Raw genomic sequence first — 23,201 nt, 5'->3', positions numbered from 1 at the left:
GTTCCTGTGTGTTTCACTGTTTTTTTCCATAACTTTTATACTTGAAGGAGAGAATGGATTTATCTTTAAACTTTGGTTCCACATATTGTTTTCCTTGAGAAACATGTAGATATTGTTCCACTTTCTTCTGGTATTGAATATTATTACTATGGAGAAATCTGTGACTAATCTGAATAGTTTTTCATTTTAGAATTTGTCCATTCTTTTTCACTGATTTTCCAAAAGACTCTTTTTCTTTAAAGTTTAATAACTTTACTAAGATATGTCTCTATGCTGACTCTTCTGGGTCAATTTTTTAGCCACTTGGTTTCCTTTTCCAATATCAAAAATGAAAGTTTAATTTTACTCCAGAAAAGTTTTCTTGGATTATGTCATTATTTGTTCTGCTCTATTGCATTTATTTTTTCTTTGGGATTCTTCTTTAGGGCGATCCTTTACATATCTTCTATATTATTTTCTTTCAAATCCTTTTCCCTGTTTTTATTTTTACTTTTCCCATTTCTATTTTCTACATCCCTTATTGTATTTTCTGCAGTATCAATTCTCCTTGTGCACCTTCCTATTTCATCTTCATTTCCCTATGATGATTTGGTTATCCTTCTACTTATTTACTCATTATTTCTTCCTTTTGTATTTCTAATTTATGACGTTCTTTCTTTCAATTACTTCATTAAGTTTTATTTAGTTTATGGTTAAATGGTTGGTCAGAATTTTTATCTGTTCTGTGATAGTATATTTACTAGTGTGTTATCTCATAAATTTCGTTAAACTGTCCTACCTTTTTCCTTATAGTATCTTTGTATCAATGCTGTTGTCATCTCTTTTTTTTTTCATTATTCATCTTGGAATAAATTGGGCTTCCGTAAACCACCTATTTGTAGGAAGTTGTGTATTTTGCTCTGTTTTTTGATATTTGCCACCATTGCCCCAACATACTACTTGCTTATTCCCACAGGTTTAATTTTGCTTTACTCCTGGGGATTCTGTGCAGATTGTATCTACTTCAGGTAGCCCTTTGGTGTCTTGTTTTTAATTCTTCCCATTATATCTTCCGTATTACCTGGCTAGAAATTAAGTTTGGGTATTTATTCCAGGCAAATTGTCACTGTTGAAAGATACCCAAGAGGATAATTGGTAAATTACTGTGTAATGTTTCCATGAAAATACTTTTGAATACTTCATCATATTTGTTGTTATTTGCAGTGAAATTTGGGGGAAAAAATAAAGCCTTGGCACTGTCTTGACAAGGATGCATGCAAGTCTCCATTCATGACTGCTAAAACAAATAACCTAAAAGTTTAATATTAATCTTACCTGGTTCACTAAAACACATAAATATGAACTTGTTTCTCTTATATGGAAGTTTTTCTAACATGTTACTCAAATACACAGGCTATGTTAAACACAGACACTTTTCTCCAAAAAAGAAGTTTTAAAAACCAGTAATTTATATCATTGTTTTCTCAAGGAAATCCATTTCATTCTCATCTTTCTTAGCCAACATTAAAAGCATTCTGCATTTCTGAGCCACTGTAATAGAGGGTGCTGTGGCAATAAATTACATTAGAAATTATTATTCCATTACCAAGGTCAAAGCTGGCACCAGGGAAGAGAAATGTGTTTCTAGATCTCCTCTTAGATATTAATGGACTTCAGAGAAAAGCAACAAATATCTTGGAGGTGCCCAGCATGGATAGGGTAACAAATGACCATCTTAAGTACTACAAGGAATTCTCAAATAAGACATAACCACTTAAAATGCAGCCAAAAAAATTCCCTGGTTTTTAAGAAGACAAGAAATAACTTTATTTTCATTACTGTTAGATAAAGTGAGTGAGAGAAATTATTAACCCCAAAGACCACTGAATAGTGGCTTAATTGTTTTCTTGGGTTGCTGAATTCTGAGAGCAAAAAACACTGTTACTATAAAGATGAATCATTGGACCAGTTCTGAGTTGGCCCTAAGTATTCTTACCAAAATTGGTATTGCTACTTCCAGTTGTATGTGGACAGACAGGACAGCACTCCCCAGGGGGAGTTACGGGGTCAGCACATTCAAGCACATCCTGGCACTGTATCTTGTCACAAAGAATGGCGCCATTGTCACAGACACAGATCTGGCAAGGGGCAGGTTTCCAAATGTCCCTGTTTAAGTACATCTGACCATTCTGAGTGCAGGCTATTTCTTCACCATATCCTTCTAAAATAAGAAGAAAAAAAGGAGGTTAGTAATCTTCTGAAATTTTGGAATCTGGGAAATATTTAAGAAGGTGAGTCATCTTGTGGGTTCTAAAAAACTCTGGGCTAAGCAATAACTTCCTAAGGAGGCAAAACACAGATGAACTTACTTCATTAGTATTTAAAGACAAAGCATGTAATTCACAATTAAATTATTATGATACTTATATTCTAGCATGATGGGGGGGAAAAGTGATCCGAAGTTAAGTATACTAAGTCAGAGAGGCTTCCCAAGGTCATTTTTGAAGATACAAATAACCAAACATGGTAAGATCATGTCAGAAGGATCAAAATAAACCATTTGAAAAGCAGGAAAAGAACAGTTCCAAAGAGAATACAAAATTTCAGCGTCTGGTGAACCCTATGTGACTTTAAACTGACCAGAAATTTTCCATTAGTAAATGCCACAACAACAGAAGACAATATATATTCTCATACCATGAAGAAAAACTTAAATTCATTTTAAACATTAAGGTAAAAAAGAATAATGGTGACCCATTTCATGGAATAGATTTCCACTAAACATCCGAAACTAAAGGTGCTTCCTAAACTGTAGTGGAAATGCAAAGCTTCTACAGGTAATGCATTCATTATCTTTGCATCAAAATTAATTAAGGAAAAAAAATTAATTAAGGAAAGTCACAACCAAAACAGTATGGTAAGCTATAACCTAATATCTGCCAAATACTTTTCTTATATTTAGATAAAAATTTAATGCAGATTTGGAAAACATACACACAGTTATACACGTCGTAGTTCTCTTATACATTTACTATAAAATAAACACATATATTACACCTTTAACTTTGTGATTCTTAAGAAACAAAACTATAGTATTTTAAAACATAATGTGGATCATATAATCCTTGCTTAATTCCTTCAGGAGCTTTCCAACTACTTAAATTCAAAGCTCCTTTTTCAAGCCCAAAGTCCCTCCCTCCCAGTCCTTCTACAACTTGACCCCTTTGCCTAGCACTACCTTTCCATCCCTCAACTCAGACTCTGATAGCTCACTATCATGGTTTGCTGAATTGTCACCTGCCCCCCACAATTCTTCTCTGACTACCCTATAAAAGTAGACTTCCTTCACCGAATTGAAATGCTTCACAGAACTCCTTAAAGAACCCATTCACCCATCCATCCAGTGATTCATTCATTTTGTATTATATGCAAGGTAATTAAATATTTACTAAAATGGAATGGCTAGGCAAAAATCACTGCCTTCATAAGATTTATCATAATTAGTATTCATTTTTTTTCCTTGTTTATGTTCTTATTTCCACCACTTGACAGTAAATTTTATGAAGGTAAGAACTAGTGTGTCTTGTTCGTCATGGTATTTCTAAACCTTGACATCATACCTTGCATAGAGCCAACATCCAACAAATACTTGTTCAATGGGTGGATATGAACGAATGAATGAATCTAAATTATGGTTCACTAATTTAACTGCACCAGCACTAACTTTGCACTTTACAAAAATAAAACTAAAAATTAAAAAATGCATTTACAATTAGTTTTTGAAATATATTTAGTTATATTTATATATTTATCACAATAAATATAGTCAAATGCTAATATAGAACTACGGATGAAAATGATTTCAGTTTAAAGACATTAGTCCAAATATCCATCTTCTTAACTTCAGAAAGTTTTTCTTGGATAACATTCTTCTCACTGCTCTATGGAATACTTTGCCTCACATATTTAGTCTTTCATCACATATTTGGTAAATGGAAAATTGTTTTCAGAGCAAGATACCACATCCTGGCTTCTGTGTTATTCATAAGAAGAGCACGAAGTTTCTAATCTGTTTCATTTTCATCAAAAGATATTTATCACATAATATATAGCTACTCAATAAAACAATATTGGCTCTGTCTATCCAGCATTACTATAGGCATTTTAAACTAAGGAGAAAATAAGTATCCTGCTTTAATATGCTTTCCTGCAGAACTATTTTGGAAAACATAAGAAATTTGTACATCAAATAAGCAGTGTTACTTTTAGAAGAAAAATTACTTTGAAACAATGTAGTTCCATGGTGAATGTTTTCACAAAACACAACCTATATAGAAATGGACTTACACCCATAGTCCATCGAACTACTCCATTAGGTAAAAAAATAATAACTTTGTTCATTAAATTTTTTGATTGAGAAAGAAATATCCAATCACAAGCACTAAATACCATTGACTGAAAATGAGATACACCACAAGTTCTGTTAGCTTGCTTCTCCCTTCCCACACCCTGGGAGGCAAAAGTGTTCACATGTATCTACTGAGGGTTAAGTGGGTATGTGCCTAGGACTGCATGTGCAAAATATTGGAAGTATATTTATTCCGTTCTCAAAAATATATACTATCATTGTGAAGTAGATCTCAATTTCACTGATGAAACAATTATATATGGGGAAGTAGTGAATGTGAAAAACAAAAAACAAGATGACATACAATGATGTTGTTGATTAAACATCATTAAAATATGTGAGAGACTCTTCAGGGGTGACTTATCCTGTTCTCTGTGGCTCATTCATGGTTGGAATAAAAAGACACATTCTCTCAGTCTGTGTTAACTCACAGAAGGTCAGTTTCTTCCTGAAAGTTTAAGACAGCATGACCTCAATCCAACGGGCACTATATTACTTGCTTTAAATGACAGTGTTAAAAGTTAGTTTTATACTCTGAGTCATCACTGGTCCTTTTCTCCCTGAGAATTTATAATTAAATTTAATATGATGTGGAAAGTTAGTTGGAGTGCTTTTAAATGGCAAGGAGATGAAAAACCACATTCGCTGCTAAAACCTGCCCTCTCTTCCCCGGCACAGAATCCATGCACATCACAGAGGGCACAAAAACTCAGTGAACTCTGATTTTTCGTGTCTGAATGAAAGACATGTACAAAGAAACACTGGGTAGAAAATACAGGGTGTCTTGCAGTTCTCAAGTTTGTACGTGGTAGTTGTGTACCTTATGATTAGGTTGTCCCTTCTGTTTTCTACATAGATGTTTATTTAAATGAAAAAGAAAAGTAAAATAGGAAGCAAAATTGCAGCCAATTTACAGTAAAGTAATCATGACATTATTATTTATGAATGACAATATTATTAAAAAATAACTAAGTAAGAATTCTCATATGACATTCTGAGAGGGTCAATACCACCCTCCTGTTTCCTCTATAGAAATCATAAAATAATGCAAGCTAACATTAACCTTAATTGAAGGTCCAGAAGTTTAAAAATTATTTCTTATAAAATCTGAAAAAAAATTCCAAAACCAAAATACTTTGACACTTGTATTTTTTCTATGTATGTTTCTTTAATTTTCCTAAAATTGAGGAAGATTATAGATATCTGATTGTATTGCCATTATTTTGTAATCTTCCATGGTGTTGTAACTTCCAAAAATTTTATCTTCCAAGCTACATGATTCTTTCACCCTTATCAAATGTTCCAACAAATTAAACCAATCCATTGCAAAGTCATTACCACAAACATCTTGGCACTAATCTCTTAGAGAGAAGAGATGTATTTTATCTGACCATGTTTTGTTTGAGAGTAACTCAATTGTCCTGTGTTTCTCATATATCCTCAGAGATTTGTCTTCTCACAAAGATTAGGTGCTTTTAAATTTATTTGTAAGAATTCAGTTCTTAATCACTAGATGGCAGAACAAAATCCACCATCTTATTATAATAGACAATTAGAAACTCAGACATCAGAACTGCTGCTGCTTGACAACTATGGCCCACACCCTAGGGCTACATTCCTTCATATAATTATACTTGTGCAAAAAAGTCTGTATAGAAACGGCATTATTGAAACCTTTGACTGTCCAAGAGAGATGTGATTCTATTTTTAACATTAAATTATGGGGGTCTACCTAAAAATTTTGAAAAATATATGAAATAAACGCTCCTAAGCCCATGCTGGACATTCCGTAGACATTAACTAAAGATCTTCCGTGTAGAAATAATGTGCTCGCATATCACAGAAATTTTAAATCTCTTATTCAAACAAGTGTTTGTTCAGACCATTTTCTCTCACTGGACTGTGAGCTCCTTGGGAGCCAGACATGTGTTCATCTCAGTAACCTTCACATCCAATGTCATATAATTAGTCTTTGATAAACATATTTGCTGTGTGGATGAATGAGTGAGTGAATGAAGGAAGAAAGGACTAGTTCATCGACGTGCTTATTAAAAAGATAGCACATGAAGCTCTCATTCCTCCTTCCCTAAACTTCCCAAAGAGGATGTGCACTGAGGACTCCTATTTTGAATGATAGGGAAATGGGTCACTTGATTGTTCTTGTTAAGTATGCCCCTGACATCTAGACTTCTGTGTGGCCAGAAAGGAAGAAAACTGTGTCCGTCATAGCCGCTCACATTTTGAAAAAATTTTCAAAAAGCTATAGCAGCCCTTCAAGCCTTCCTGGCCCAGTTGGTCTAGGTCCCTTTGCTGGTTATGAAGGTCTGGGTTAACATAATTTAAAGTTTCTCTAATTGTAAAAGTTTTTGAAGGGTTAGAATCATGGCACAGTCAGCTGGTGTCCTCATGAAGTGGGCAGAGAACGCTTTATGGGACAAGAGAAGCAGCAGCAGAGCAGCTCCACTGGTCCCTCTGGACCAGAGCACAGATGCTGCCTTTACCAATGCACAGCACAGCCCCAGCTGCTGGACTCAGTTCCAGAGAATGTTCCAAGGAAATCCCTCCCTTCCTTCTGCGCTCAGGCACTGTTTATCCACACAACGGAGAGATGATGAAGGGTATTCAGCTCTTCCTTTAGAGCCTTTTGACTCAATGCCAACAATTCCACATTGATCATTTCTTTTTCCTTATCTGATCCCCAACATTTAAAAAATAAGATACATATGAAGCCACCAGGGATAGCTGAGGGGGATCTGTTACATACTTTGACAAAATTTTTCCACTGCAGCCTCAAGGTCTGTGAGAGAGAGGGTGGGTGAGTATGGAGCAGGCCTGTGAAGCTTTGCATCTTTTGTTTCTTCAATCCACTTATACACTTTCACTTTCCAATGAGCCCTCTGAATTTAAATCCCTTTTTAGGATGGTTACTCAAACTAGTACTTTTTTTGTGCCCTTCTCTATTTTTTTGTACCAATTGAACAAAAGTAGCCATTTGATGATTATTTGAGCTGAGTTAAATTTCTGTTCCACTAGGACAATCATATTTAATATTCTAAAGCAATATAATAACAATTAATTTTGAAAGCTTATCTTGGAATCTGAGAAAGTAAAAAGAAGACAATGTATACATAGTATGTCAGTGAAACATACAAATAATGAGATTAGACAAACTGTACAAAGGTAGTTAGTTTCTTCAATACAGTCATGAAATGTTTCTCAATCTCATATGCAAAGGCTTTCCAGTTAACTAGTAAAACTGCTGTTTTTCCTTTACTTAAAATGGAAAAAATAAAAAGGAAAATCTTTTATATTAGGTATTACTTAAGTTTCTTTCCATGTATCATTGGGAAATCCAAATGATTGTGGCCAAAATGTGAAACTAAAATTACACACAGTGCACATGCAATGCTCATCTACAGTTTTGTCTGGAAAACCAACTTTCAGTCTGCTAATGCATTTGACATAGTTTTTTTTCTCCAACCGAAGGCTCAAACTATTGACTAGCTGTAAAAACACCACACAGAGAATTGAGCCTGACTTATATTGAAAACACTAGAAATTTTAGTAGTAATATCTATAGCAAACCCTAGTTCTATTCTCAAATATTGATCCTAAATGAATAATTAAGTACAATTTGTGCTATGCCAAATGTATGAAATGCCTGCCTAAATGCATGAAAGGTTTCGAACTGTTTTGAATGAAGTCTGTCTGCTTAATCTCTCTCCAGCAATGACATTGCTTGAAATAAAGAAAAGAACCAAAAATCTGCCTAGCTATTTCTCTCTTCAAATGGGTAGTATCATGACTTTTATGTAGTCTGGAGATAAATTAAGTAACAAATTCTGAGCAACATGTAGTACCCACATTTCAGATTTCCTTCATCTCCTTCAAGTCTTAGCTCAAATGTCACCTTCTCCATGAAGCCTACTCTGACCGCCTTACAAAAAATTGTCACCCTCCATCTACCAATTCCTGCTTTTTTTTCTTTTAATGTGGTATTTAGCACTTTTGAACCTACTATATTATTGTATTTGTGTCTATTTTGTGTCTCTTCATGATAGATTTATAGCTTTATAAGGACAGATACAACTTGTTCTGGCTTGTCCATTGATATATCCTGATATTCTAGAATAGTAGTCAGGATCATAGTAGATGCTCATTAAAAATTTGTTGAATTAATTTGTTAATTGAATTGAATATTAGTTGTTTGTGTTAGCAGCTTTAGATGGTGGAGTTGTTTTGTAATTATAGAGTTATTATGTAACTAAAAAGAGTTATTGTTATATTATAAGAGAATATTTACAGAACTAAACTAGGGATATTTCATTATCCTATGTTTGGACAAGAAAAATACAAAAAATGGAATCCAAGATTTTGACCTGTAAAGCCAAAAGCCACGATTTTGACCTGTATTTAAAGTAAATAGCTGTAAATACAGTTATTTAGAATAACTGTAAAGTTATTAAGGGTAATAACTTCTCAGTGCTTCTGAGAAGTTATTACCCTTAATAAGTAAATGAATGGAGATCAAATTAAAACACCCTTATGTAGAGGAAAAGAAGATATCTATAAAGGAAAGGAACACACATTATTTTCTTAAAACATTTCTTTCTTAAAACATGTTTTAAGAAAGAAGATTTAGAGTTTTCAAAAGACTTTTCATTATTTGTTCAATCCCAGATAGCTATGGAACATTTTTTTTGTGCTAACACATTGGGTTATCTGGTGTTGAGATCAGAGAAGAATGTAGAACATTTGCTAAGCTGTAGAGGGTAAGATTTAGGTTGAACAAGAAGACATTAACTAGGTTGTTTACTTTAGTAAAGGATATGTGCCTCAGTTTCTCTACTCATTAATGTATAGGAAAAGATGAACTATGAGCCTTCACTTTTGGGTGGGATGAAATATACTAGGAGATGACAAATAAAGTTGCCTTAAATTGCTGCTGAAAGTTAATCCAAATAAATTAGTCAATCTGGAAAAAGGAATGGAGGCATTATTTAACCCATTTAACCAGTATTTATTTATCCAGAAAGTTTTAGTGAATACTTGTCTAGTACAAGAACACAGTTTAGGTGGTGGAATGAGACATTTGGAGTCCAGCTTCCTTGCCAAAAACAATCAAAATATACAGAAGTTGCAAAAGGTAATGCAACTTTCTTATAGGAGAAAAAATAAGTTTGTACACATGTATATTTCAAGAATTCATTTTGGAAAATCTGCATACACGTTGAAATTTTTATAAACTTAATTCTATTTTCTCATTAACCTACATGAGTCCCAGCCCCTTTTGAATTATTGGTTCTTATCCTGGAAATCTTCCTCTGTGTTTTGAGAGGTTTTTGCCTAATGCTATTTATTTTAATTAACTAAAACTAAATTCTCAGGAACATCAACCTGAGATTTCTAGAATCCCAAACAAAAACAATCTTCAATCATCTGGGAAAAAAAAAAAAGTTATGTTTATAAAAGCAGGCTGCAAATAAGCTAGGAGTGAAAGGAATGCAGAATTCCAAAAGGCATTAATTGAAGAATAGATTGGTCACATACTGACTGTCCTTCAATGTCCTCTTTGGTAAGAAAATGGACTTTGAACCCTAGGATAGTCTGAATGCAGTGAGAGAGCGGAAAGCCACAATTCACACCATCCCAGCAGCCCCCATGGTGCAGCTGCTCCGCTGTGCGTTTTTCAGGCTTCCTTGGATGTTTTAGTCTTCCAATAGCTTCGGCATTAAGAATAGTTTCAAATTATAAAGTAAATGCGCTTACTCTTGAAACAAACATCAAAGTAACATAACGTATGCATTTTGATAATATAGTTTATTTACTTAACAAATATTTATTATGCATCTGTTACTTTGCCAAGCAAAGGTCAAGTTACGAATTCCTCCCCATCCTCAAGAAGCTCACAGAACAGTTAGGGAACCATTCCAGCAATAGACTAGAAGGACATAGTTCTTTAAGTATAAAACTAGAGGCAAACCCAAGTTGTGGGAATATTTAAGAGAGGCACTTCACCGAGGCTAGAGGTCAGAGAAGTCAAAAGGGTTCTGTAATGTCTTTCTTTCCTTTCTTTAACAATTTTTTAGTTTTTTTTTTTAAGTGCTAAAACTAATATCCAAAATGATTTCTTCCAAAAATTCACTTCCAGGCTGTATAATATTATCACTCCTGGTTCATTGCTGGTAACAAGCAACGAACACTTTCTTTCTACCAACTAGCTGGGATGGATCTGAAGGAGCACAGGCACTTCCTCTCACTCATTACTTCCTGTTTTCATCTCTTTGGCATCTATTCTCTTGTCTGAGGGTAAAACAACAGCACTCTTGTTTCTAAACCTCCTGATGCCTACATAGGTGGGTGTCTTAGAGGGGAGCAGGGATGTGGCTCTTCGGTGCTTGGAGCTGCCTGACAGTGCAGAAACCCGGGACAGTGGCACACAGCAACACGGGAGGAATCAGTTGCCACCGATGACTAAGTCTGGCAACACTGTGATGAGCTATAAATGCATTTTTCCAGGTCCAATTCTACAGCCATTTGGAAATTCAGCAAAGCCAAATTAAAATACCATTCCTCCAATTTAGATACAGAATTCTGGATTATGCTGCCTTGAAATTTTAGGAAGTCAAAAATTGTTGTATTGTGTAACATTTAGCTTGAAAGACAATGAGTTTCAACCATGGATGCCAGTTTATAATTTAGAAAACAGTGAGAAATAAGGTATCAAATATCTGTGCTAGAGGTTCACTTATTTTATACTCAGCAAGTCTATTCATATCCACTTTCATAGATTACATAAGCATTTATCAAGAGTCTGTGACCATATCCCATGCCAGAGAGATACAAAAGTAAAAGACATATAAGCTACTCCAGAAGAGCTTTTAGTTGAAAAAATAAGAAGGAAGTTTATAAAATCATGCTTTTATAAACTTTTACTAAATATTTACTAAGGACTTTTATAAATATTTACTAAGGACTATCTAAATATAAATTATCTTCTATCCAGCTATTTCTCCAATGACCACAATTCGTCAAGGAAGCACATTGTTTATGTAAGACACTAGGTTCAAGGAATTATGGGTAAGAAATCTAAAGAGCTGAGATCACGATGAGGTGAAATTATCTGAGGAGGGGTGAACAGAAGTGGGGTCTAAAGTAGGTCTTGAAAAATGCAAGGTATTTGAGATGGTGGAGGTAAGGAAGACTCTGCCTGGGATGGGAGCAGGAACCACCTAAAAGAGGCATGGAGAGGAGGGCAAACGTCATAACAGGAGGGAACGGTACCGTATACGGAAAATTCTTGCTATGAATTCTTGCTATGAGTGACACTTCTTCCTCTAGGAAGGTTTTCATGACTTAACCCTTTCCCACATGTAATTTGGTCACTATCTTCTTTGTGCTCTGATCTCATCTTGTCCATACACCTGGCAAAATACCTGCAACAGTCTATCTATTGTTTTTTTACATGTAAACTCTATCAGGCTGTACATTTCTTGAGGGTGAACACTCTTCATTTCTCTCTGTATTGTGAATGTAGAACAGTGCCTGACACATAGTACATGTCCAGTAAATGCTTATTGAATAAATGAATAAGTGAATAAGTAGGAGAATGTATAAGTAGCTTTCAGGAATATTAATCTAACAACAGAATTTAAGGTGAATTGGAAGCAAATGAGACTAAAGGCCATTAGTTTAAAATGTTATACTGTAGTTAGGAGAAATAGTTGTTCTGGGAATGAAGAGGGGTAAATCCATAAGACACCAGATAGAAAATATGTAGAGTTTGATTAACTATGGATGGAATAAGGCATTGGAAAAATTAAAAAATAACTTTCGAGGTTCAGGATAGAATGGAGGAAGTAACATTTATGGGATACAGTTGTGGGTGGAATTGTGTCCCCCCCAAAAGACATGTTGACCTTTTTTGGAAATAAGTCCTTAGAAGATGTAATTACTTAAGATGAGGTTGGACTAGAATAGGGTTGGTCCTTAATCCAATATGACTGGTATCCTTATAAGAAGAGGAGAAGAGAACACACAGAGAAACACAGACACATGTGATAGAGGCAGAAATTAAAGTGCTGCAGCTACAAACCAGGGAAAATCAAGGACTGCAGGCAACCACCAGAACCTAGGAAGAGGCAAGGAAAGATTATCCCTCTACAAGTTTCTGAGAGATCGTGGCCCTGCCAACACCTTGATTTTGGACTTGTAGCCTCCAGAACTGTGACACGTTACATTTCTGTTTTATTAAGCCACCCAGCATGCTATACAGCAGTCCTAGAAAACTAATAACAGATATCTGCAGGATAGGAGGATGGTCTGGACATTGAATGAAATTCAAGTTTTGGAAAGATAAATAAATTTGATTGGAAAAAATTGTAAACCCTATTTAAGGCATATTGGGATGAATACTAAGGAAGAACAACCCAGTATAAATATTAACAGCTACTATTTATTGCGTTGTAAGAGCTATGCTAAATTCCTATGTACATTTTATATTTAATCCTTAAACCACCCTAGTAGAGGCTTGGAGTCAATCAGGATCACAAAGTTAGAGAGTAGCAGAGCCAATATCTGAACAAACACGCATTCCTAATAACTATGTTCTAAGTTAGACAATTGGACTGCTACTTTAGAGAGTATTTAAAAGAAAGACGACTTCGAATACATAAGATTTACAATTCACACTCCAATTGTAGATTTTGAATGCGTGAGAGTAATAACCTGACAATCCACATGAAGGATGAAGAACAAGAGGAGTCTGGATTAACTTTAAAGAAAAATTTAAAAGAGTAAAGCATTCTTAGAGATACGAAAAGGGAGAGATCTTTTTTTTTTTTAATGAATTTGTTTTCAGAGGGAAGCAAGTGAAACATACTAAGAATATGAACTCTATTCTTTCTTTCTATTCAGCTCCCAACTCTAAATGGTCAATATTTCATTTCCTGATGCTATGCCTGTATAGCCACCAAATGTTACCATCCTAATATCCTGTGAAATTTCCCCTAGCTTTCCTGAGGCTTCACAGGATATTGATGGGGAAAACTAGCTCCATGACACAAATAAGCTTTCAGGCATTTTGATGAGTATGGATAGTAAATGACTGCATACCAACTGTTATTCAGTTCTTTTTTTAGATTGGTTTATAGGGCACAGGAAATGAAATTTTCCCCCAGAAAACTCAGCTTACATTGTATAAATGTGATTCTCCTCATAGCAAACAATATACTTTATTCTATCTACTTTATTTAAACTAAAGAGGTGATGCTGAAAAAGCCACTGGGGAAAAGTCAACGAAATTCAACATTAAAAAATATAATTTAAAAGGAAACCATCAAACACCTGCTTCTTAAATTACATCATATTCAGTTCTTCATTTCCTTTCATTTTTCTGAAGTCTGAACTAGACTTTACAAAAGTTAACTGTTTTCCTTTTTATAACATTTAATCTTCTGTTAAGAGCTCTGAAAATAGAAACTTCCTCCAAGAACCAATCTACAACTTCAATTTTTTCCTGTTTAATAATTATCAGTTCATCATAATCTATGTGACTGGCAATAATGATTAGAAATAAAAGTAAATAATGGAATAGATGTGGTTGTACATTTTGTTTTATGTTAATAAAAGAGGGAATGTGATCTAATAAAAATGTAAACCTGACCCGTATGCATCCTAATTTAATGGAAACTAATTGGATGAATTGATATTCTTATGATGTTAATGGAACAGTAGTGATTAAGATTTATTTAATGGAACTATTTGGCTAAATATCAAATACAAAGGCTGATGGGATTTATCATGAGCTCAGCCAGACTTTTCATGACTGGATCATATTATCAAATAAGATAATGAGATGACAAGGTGGGCTAGATACAAAAACAAACAAATAAACAAACAGAAAACCCTTACAGTATGTCTCCACCAATAGAAATCTCTCCGGAGTAGCAGAGGTTCAACTATAGGGGAATAAGGTCATTCTCAGCATCTTAATTGCCCAACAGAATATATTTAGAGGCATTGTTTCATGCCTATCTACATTTACCAATGACTTCTCTTAGAGTTAGGAATTCTAAGGCATAGACAAAATCATTCTCCATATCCACACAAAACTGTAAGTCCTGTATAGCAGAATTTATATATTCAACATTCTATCTCATCTCATAAAATAAGAGGCTTTTCATCTCTTATAGGCTCCCAGGTTTTGGAGTCCTTAAACTGACCATGGAGTAAATGAAGAGTTTACCCGGAACAGGAATATGAAATATGCAGAGATAACCCTCTCTCAGCCATGACTTTGTGCTACTTTATGCCAGCCCATGTATGATAGATTACAAAATCCACCGTTTAGAGTGTTCTAAAGATGTCATAATTTTAAAAAATAATTCTTATATGGGAACTAGATTATACTTTAAATTATTGGGGATTAATTTAGTTTAACAATCATTCAGTTTGTCAACCTTAAGAGTGAAATAATTTAAAAATTAGTAAAGAAAAAAAGCCAATGTGACAATCGGGTAGCAAAATTTATATTATCTAATTGTCAGTATATATGGATTGTTTACATGGCGGTATCTTGTGTGATGGAAAGAGACTATGGCAAATTTCCCTCAGTTATGATTATTAACACCAAATTAATAATTTCTATTTCAAGAATGTTGTTCATACTTAGGAACTATTTTATAATCAAAGAAGTATTTCTCTTCCTTGTAAAATTTTATTTCTTTCCATGTCGCTAAACAAGGATGGATTTCAAGAAAAGTGATATATTACATTCTGCAGAATATCTTAAGAGGAAAGAGGAAATCAGCTCTTCAGCAGTTATACTAAAATGTCAAAAAGTCCTAAAACTCAGGAAGAATAAGTTATATTTCTTAGTGAAGCATGTAAATAAAATAATGTAAATCAAATCTAATTTCCCCTATAGAGGTAGCATTGTAATTAAAATGCATTCCAAACCAAAGGCCTAACAATGGCAATGACAAAGATGACCATGCTTAGTAAAATGAAACATATACAACCCAGTGTGCTACGTATGGGCCTTGAAAGGTCTTGGCAGAGTAAAGGTATGAACTGGAGTCTCCAAAGAAGTATCCACAGAAACACTCCAAGGAATGCTAAGGCCATGAGGAGAGGCAATATGGTCTTTATCCAGCCAACAAATATTGAGCACCTACTATGTGCCCTTTCTCTACCATGTACTAGAGCTGAACAAAGCAAAAAATGCCATCCTAATTCCAAATAGCTACAGCCCAATGAGGAAGACAGTCAGATAATCAAGCAATTAAAGTATGTAATGATAAGTATCTTGATAGAAATAAATACAGGATGCTAAGGGAGCACACACAAGCATTGTTTCAGGCATTTTGTAGTTGGGGTGGGTTAGTCTTTCTGGTGGAAGCTGCGTGTCAGGTGCGAACTGAGAAGTAGAATTTAACCAGTTGCTATATGTAACTCACTATGGTTGGAAGGAAGAGAGGGAACGAGAAGAGAAAGAAGAGGAAATAGAAATTGAACGGCAGCTTAAAGGGACAGGGATGGACGAAGTGGCACCTCTTTCTTGGCTCCACCTTCGGGGTAAGTAGTACTCTGCCAACTCAGTTCAAGACAACAAGGAATGAGAGGGCAAACTTGCAGCTCTAACTGATGAAACTTTCAGATGTAGTTTGACTCTTAATCCAGTCATTGGGAACCTCTACAAGGCAAAGTGGTACATGGGGAATGAAAATTGAGGAGCTGAGGAATGCTAAGCTTTTTGTTTTATTTTGCTTTTTTGACCTTGGCAGTAAATATTACTTATGTATTAATAACTTCTGGCAAATGACAACTTTTTTGATCCTCAAGGTTTTTCCTCTAAAAAGTAGGGTAATATACTACCCCTCACACAAGGATGTTTTGATAACTAAATAGATGTGAAAGTGCTTTAAAAAATCAATATGTTATTCAAACACAACCATTATTATTATTTAGCACAGAGGTTCCCAGACTCGATTTACATGTATACCAAAAGCAAATTCATGTTCACTCCTCTCCCCCTCATGAGTACCTGTCAGAATCTGGCATAGTTAGGAAGGAGAGAGAAGTCCTGCACTACATTATATTGGCAGAAATCCATTCATACAGGGCTATGATCACAGTGGAGGAATCCTGTTTCTCCCACAAAGCACCCCGAGGTCAAGTATTTAACAATCAGTCTTCTGGTCTGTCCACATAAACAACATCACAAAACAGAAGCACACTCAGATTTCAAAGAAGAGCAGTGATAAGACAAAGGGGGGAGGGGGAATGTGATTTCTGTAGGGCAAGAGGAATTTTTCTAGTTAGCATATGATACCAGACAAAGCTGTTATAGCAGTTAGTTGGACCTGTTAATGCCACAGAACCTGAGCTACCTGCCCACAGCAGTACACCTGTATTTAATGTAATCACAGCTAATTATGTGGCACTTTGACAAGAGGCTTTTTAAGTCGTCACAGAATATTTTGTGATTTCAGCCAATATGACCCATACCTTGCCAGTTATGCTTTTTGTTTTGTTTTGTTTTTTTGTTTTTTAATAAATTTATTTATTTATTTTTGGCTGTGTTGGGTCTTCGTTTCTGTGCGAGGGCTTTCTCCAGTTGCAGTGAGCGGGGGCCACTCTTCATCGCGGTGCGCGGGCCTCTCACTGTCGCGGCCTCTCATTGCGGAGCACGGGCTCCAGACATTCAGGCTCAGCAGTTGTGGCTCACGGGCCCAGTTGCTCCGTGGCACGTGGGATCCTCGCAGACCAGGGCTCAAACCCGTGTTCCCTGTATTAGCAGTCGGATTCTCAACCACTGCGCCACCAGGGAAGCCCGCCAGTTATGTCTTTAAAAAGTAAGTGGTATTGAGCCTACAGGGTTGAGAGGCAAACCCCAGTATCATCTTTCAGAGCCATTTAAAGCTTCAGGTTACTTTTATGTCCATAGTTTATAATATTTCAGTTCTTCCTTCAGTCAAAGATTTCACCCAAAATCAGTCCCATAAAAATTACATGGGTTTTGTGACTTTAAATGCTATGTATCCCTCAAATTGAAGGGTTTCTTTTAAATTTATTTTTAATTTCAGCCTTTATTTTAAGTTGGTACATCAGAATCTACTCAAAAAAATTTTTTGTAATGCCAATTCCTAGACCCTACCTCTTGTGATTCTGATTCTGTTTTGCACCTGGAAATCTCTATTTTTTAAATGCTTCTCTGTATTTTGATACCAGATTTGGGAATATTACTACAGTCATCACAATAAGCACTTCCAATGATGTACTACTTTCTTTAAATGGAAGAAACAACAGGAAAACTATTGTTCCTTAGTGTAATCATGCCCATTTAGGGCCTTTCCTTCCTTATGTACAAGCTGTTAAAGAATATATTTTCTGCTCCTTCATTTTAACAACACAGATAAAAGCTAAATGCCATTCCCCTCCATAAATGATTTACCACAAAGAACTACCACAAATCTGAAATCTCACTCTATAATCATCTTTTTAAGGTATAAATGCCCTTAAATATAAATTGATTTAATCATTATGACTCTTTGGTATTTTAGTAATAAATTTCCCTCCATTCCCCTCCATAAATGATTTACCACGAAGAACTACCACAAATCTGAAATCGCACTCTATAATCATCTTTTTAAGGTATAAATGCCCTCAAATATTAATTGATTTAATCATTATGACTCTTTGGTATTTTAGTAATTAACCTCCCTAGAAAAGTGTACAATTTAGATCAGTACAGTGAGACTCTGTTGAGAAGGTAAGAAGTTGCAAAGCTCCCTGAGAATCCATCTGTGCCTTTATGGTCCACTAGTGAGTTGTATCACTAGGTAGAATTCAGACCAGAAAAAGAAATCTCAAGGAAAACATTTCACAGGGAGAATTTAACAAGAGAAAACAATAACTACCTTATAGAAAACAGATGGCTGGCGTTAGTAAAGCTGGAAGGCTGTCAGCTGTGCCTTCGCCTATTTTCTGTGATTTTATAAATTGGCAGGAAAAATCCCTCACATTTCACCAAAAAAGGCCCAGCTCATAAAGTTTGCTAAAGAAATCTGAAAATCCATATTTTGAATATGAAAAATGTAAAATGATTGAAGAATATCTTTTTAGTTCCTTTTATTTTGAGAGGTAATTCTGAGACATTCCATAAATATTCAAGAATACATAGAGAAAAATGGTGTAGACAAAATAATAGTTTATATGACATATCATTTTTGTTTTCATTTTTTAAAACCCTCTTCTGTCTTTTACATTCAAAAACTACTAGGTGATGTTTATTTTCATAAATCACCTATTTAATCTCAAAATGGACAAAGTTTGTGGTCTAGGAAATTATTTTCACGTTAGGAATCAAAGAGTGACTTAACTGTATTGTGTGCATTCATTCAAACTTAATTTATGCTAAGACTTAGGAAAAGACATTAGATTATAATTTAGCCATTTATTAAATACATATTTTATACAGTTAAATTATAGTATATAGTATACTGGGAGGTTTATAGTGATGTAAAATAAAGTTCATGCCCCCAGGGGGCATGAACATTTGAGTTGTTTTAAATTATGCCCTTGTAATGGTTCTGTCTATAGCAGTTATGAATTTTATGACCATAACTGACATTGAAGCAAAGAAATATGAAAGAAATGAGCAGTTAACTGAAGTAAGATTTATGTATTGTGATATTCTAGAGATCTTTTTTGGCCACAGAATTAAAATACTTTTCCTTCCTTAATTCCTTCAGTTCAATTCGACAAAAATGCATTTTCTATCTTCTCTGTGCCAGACACTTCCCTGGACACTGGTGATACAGTGATGGGCAACACATGCCTGAATACTTTTACTTCTGATCAGGCTCACCTGGCTTTGCATGATAATTTTCCTTCCTCTAGTAATTCATGGAAAGATGGCAGTATTTTGTAGGAAAAATCCATGTGTGTACTTTCGGATAATTTACTCCAAATCTTGTTAATCACAGAGATATTGTGAGAGGAGAGTCTATGAAAAAAATGTTTGCTTTTCACTTATAAGTGAAAAGAGATTAAATTTTGCTTGAGAATTTTAAAAAATTCATTTACTCACTTATTGAACAATTATTTATTGAGCACCTAATATGTGCTCAATTTCAAAAGGGTACCTCTATAAAAAGCTGATCATATTCAACCCTAAGTTTTGCTTTACTACCTCCTAGACTACACTCTCCACTGAGGCAGGGTGTCTCTGTTTTGTTCACATCTGTATTCTTGACATCTCTAGTAGGCGATGTCAGGCACAGTAGGTGTTCATTACAGCTGCATGGTTAACTAAAAGGGAAAGGGAGAAATCAAATCAGAGGAATGCTACCATATATAAATAGCCACTTTGGCTCTGAAAAGATTTCATACATATCTTTCATTTCTTCTAAAGGGATATGTCCACTTCATTTTATAGATGAAGGAGTATTTAGAGAATCAACCAGTCTACAATCTTACCTTTTGCACAGTAACTGTTAACTGTGAGTCCAGATTTAAAATCCCAAGTCACATCAAAAATCTCAGTAGATTTCTTTTTCATTCACTGAATGCATATATATTGAGTACCTGCTCTGTATTGGCACCATACCAGTGTTAGGAAGGTAAGTGTGGACAGAACATAAAAAGTCTTATCCTCAAAGAGCTTATGAACTAGTGGAGGGAAACAGAAAATAAGCAAATTAAATACATTATCATATGATCTCTCTAATAGTGACAAGTAAAGAAAACTGCAGCAAGGCAAAGACAAGGAGTGCTGGGAGAGAAGGGAATTGAATGGGAAGGGGAAACCAGGGTTAATTTTGAATAATCAGGGATGATCTCACAGATAAAGTAGAATGTAAGTAGAGATCTGAAGGAAATAATATAGTATTTTAAAATGACCATTCTTATTAGGAGAAATGTCATCTTTGAAAATTATAATCATGAACAGTGATTTCAAGTTCATTCTTGGTTATAGGAAATGGCTTTGACAGTTAAGTATATTGTAAAGTTCATATAATGGGACACTTTTGTGACTTAACAGCAAATAAAATACAAAGCATTTTAAGAATACTGTTTTGCCCTTAAATTGGTCATGCCATGTCAAAAATTTCATGAAAATATGACAATCATTCAGTGAGAAAATTAACTTTTGCTTAAAGAGTTCTCAGCTGGAAAAAAAAAAGTTTAATGAACTAGATTGTCTTAAGACACCAAAATAGATGGTTTTAGGACACTTCATTGGACAAAAGATTTAAGGGTCAAAGGTTGGGTTTGAGCTGCTGTTGGATACTGAAGGCAGCTTTAAGTACTATGCTTAGTTCACAGAGAAAGGTGTGTGTGTCACAAGCAGGGGGATTTCTGTTGAGCAGAAACAATAAACAACTAGGCTTGGAGCTCACTAATAAGATGCTCAGCCTGTCTGGACCTGGGGGATAGAAAAATATATGACGATTCTTGATGCAATTTGGCTTCAGAAGAACACACTAATGATACCCTCTTTAGCCCCAAAAGGTGAAAATCTAGCAAGGCTAATGAAGTGTGAATTTAAAAACCAAATTGTTGACAAGAATAAAAACTATGATTCAATTAGTTTTACAGCCTCTCCAAGAGAATTTCTTCATATATATGTAAAACTTTTAGCTAAATTTACCTCTTGTACTTGGCAAAACAAATTAGAGGGGAAAGGGAGAGACTGTATGTGTTAATCATATTTCTCATAATAATATTTGAATTTTGAACATAACATTTGAATTCTGAACAAAATACTTCTATGTAACATAATTGATAAAATAAAATATGAATACTAAATTTTGGGTTAATTCAGAAGATATTAGATTTTGATTATAAGGTATCTATAATTCACCGACTGAGGTTCATATTTTGATTGTCTTGTATTAAAATGTCTGTTATTGGAAAGGTTAACTCATTGAATGTACGGACATGTAATTAAACATGCACATGGCAAGGTTCTTTGACCTCAAGAAGCCAGAAGAGCCACGTTTTACATCTATTTTTATGATATGTAGTCATGGCCTACTTTTTAGAGACATAAGTAGAAGTTTCCTACCACACCAACATTCCAGAGTAACAGTATCATTTTGGTACAGACAACTTCAGAAAATCAGAGAGAATAAAATATCGTTTTGGTACAGACAACTTCAGAAAATCAGAGAGAATAAAATATCGCGTTTTAGGAAGAGTTACAATCTTGATTATATACTTTTTTAATTAAAAAAACCTTTTTGTTAATCAGATAAAATGAATTATGCACGTTTAAGGGTGCTGTGTAACTAACTTTTTAAGCCCTGGCTTCAAATATTAAGTAAAAACTAACCTAACTTTCTAATAATTTGACTGTCCTTTTATTTAAACTAAATACCGTGAATCATTTTTAAAGCATAATAGAATTAAAAAACAATGAGTGAAATTCAACTAACCAAAACATAATATATAGCAATAAAACATGTATAATTTTTAACTACCTATCTAATTTATCGTCAGAACTCAATCAATACAGCAATTAAGTAATCACTGCCTGTGAGTGCCTGGCTATGAGCTTCAGAAGTAACAACCGGAGAGATACTTAAGCAATTACACAGAGATAAGGAGTTAAAGATGGGGTGTGCTTGGGGAGCATTCTAGAATTTGGTTTGCCTGATATTGAGTATTCTATATAGGGAATAAGTAAAAGAAATGCCAGAAAGTGTGAGTTGCGTCCAATCACAGAAATCCTGAACACCAACTAACAGTGTTGTATTTAACTTGGTTGATGATGATGTGACAGCACTGAAGTCTTTTCCTTCACTGAGCAGAAAAATGAAAGGAAGATTGAATCTCCTGAGATTGTAGAGTATACTGGGAGAATCATAGAGGAGAGAAAGTTGCCAGGCAGCAAACAGGTAGGTGGTCATTACTCTGGTCCTAGTATGTATTGAGGAGCGTTCAGCCTAAGGACAGAGGAAACATAACAGAAAGAAGCTAGAGAGGCCATGTGAAGCCAGATAGATGTTGGTGACAGAGCCACAGGAGTTCAGAAGTTATGTTTCTTACATGGTAATGATTTTTTGGAGCAGTCTGTCCTGCCTTGAAAAGTGGAGCAACTAATTCTTCTTTTCAGTGTCTATTTCTGAACAAGAGACTGGGGAGATAGATACATAGGAAATCACTGCCCTGTCCTCACAGACCTTACAGTCTAGTGAGGACACAGGCATGTAGAATTAATTGGTTCACCATCCCTGAAAGCTCTCCTTTCACTAATAAAAACAGAAACAAACACTGAAAATGATATGCTCATCAATGTTCTTCAGTATCAAGAAAGATTCCTAGATCTAACATTCTCTCCATGCTGCTCTGAGAGTTTTTTGTACCTCTAGTCCTCCATTCTGTTCCATAAGCCACTCACTTAGAGCTTATTCACTCACCAGCCAGGAAGCCCTTACAGAGTTGATAGTAATTATAGCTTGAGCCTGAATATCATTCTATTAAAGTAGTTGACAATATAAACATAATAATCTCTCAGCAACTTGCTAGACTGTACTGGAGTGCATCATTTTCAAGAGTTTTGTATAAAGCAAATTCAAATTTGATGAACTACAGAGTAAACAAAACTACATAAAAACATCCTTTTGGAATTGGGGAGTTGCCAAACACCAAGAAATAAAGGGCAAATACCAGGAAAGTGAAGCAAATTATATAATAAATGGCAATGCAAAATTTCATTTATTTCTCTTAAGCCTGTCTGAAAAGGAGATGGGGTAAATAATCAGTTTTAAGATTTACAAAATGAAATCCCCCTAGTCCCAATTAT

General features: G+C 34.8%; 1 protein-coding gene across 2 annotated transcripts in view; it reads right to left on the bottom strand.

Annotated features, from left to right (window-relative positions):
- COL5A2 (collagen type V alpha 2 chain) overlaps nt 1-23,201 on the bottom strand; it is a 182,133-nt gene that overhangs the window by 74,293 nt on the left and 84,639 nt on the right. For both annotated transcript variants that reach the window (XM_027126120.1, XM_027126110.1), the window contains exon 2: nt 1,976-2,200. In XM_027126120.1, the coding sequence (XP_026981921.1) occupies nt 1,976-2,159 (184 nt within the window). In that variant the 5' untranslated portion in view covers nt 2,160-2,200. The remainder of the gene's footprint in view (nt 1-1,975; nt 2,201-23,201) is intronic.

The sequence above is a fragment of the Aethalodelphis obliquidens genome, unplaced genomic scaffold, assembly GCF_003676395.1.
Source record: "Aethalodelphis obliquidens isolate GAN/ISIS:26980383/991018 unplaced genomic scaffold, ASM367639v1 scaffold2, whole genome shotgun sequence".
Classification (NCBI taxonomy): domain Eukaryota; kingdom Metazoa; phylum Chordata; class Mammalia; order Artiodactyla; family Delphinidae; genus Aethalodelphis; species Aethalodelphis obliquidens.
The sequence above is the reverse complement of the archived record's forward strand: the minus strand, read 5'-3'. Positions and strand labels throughout refer to the sequence as shown.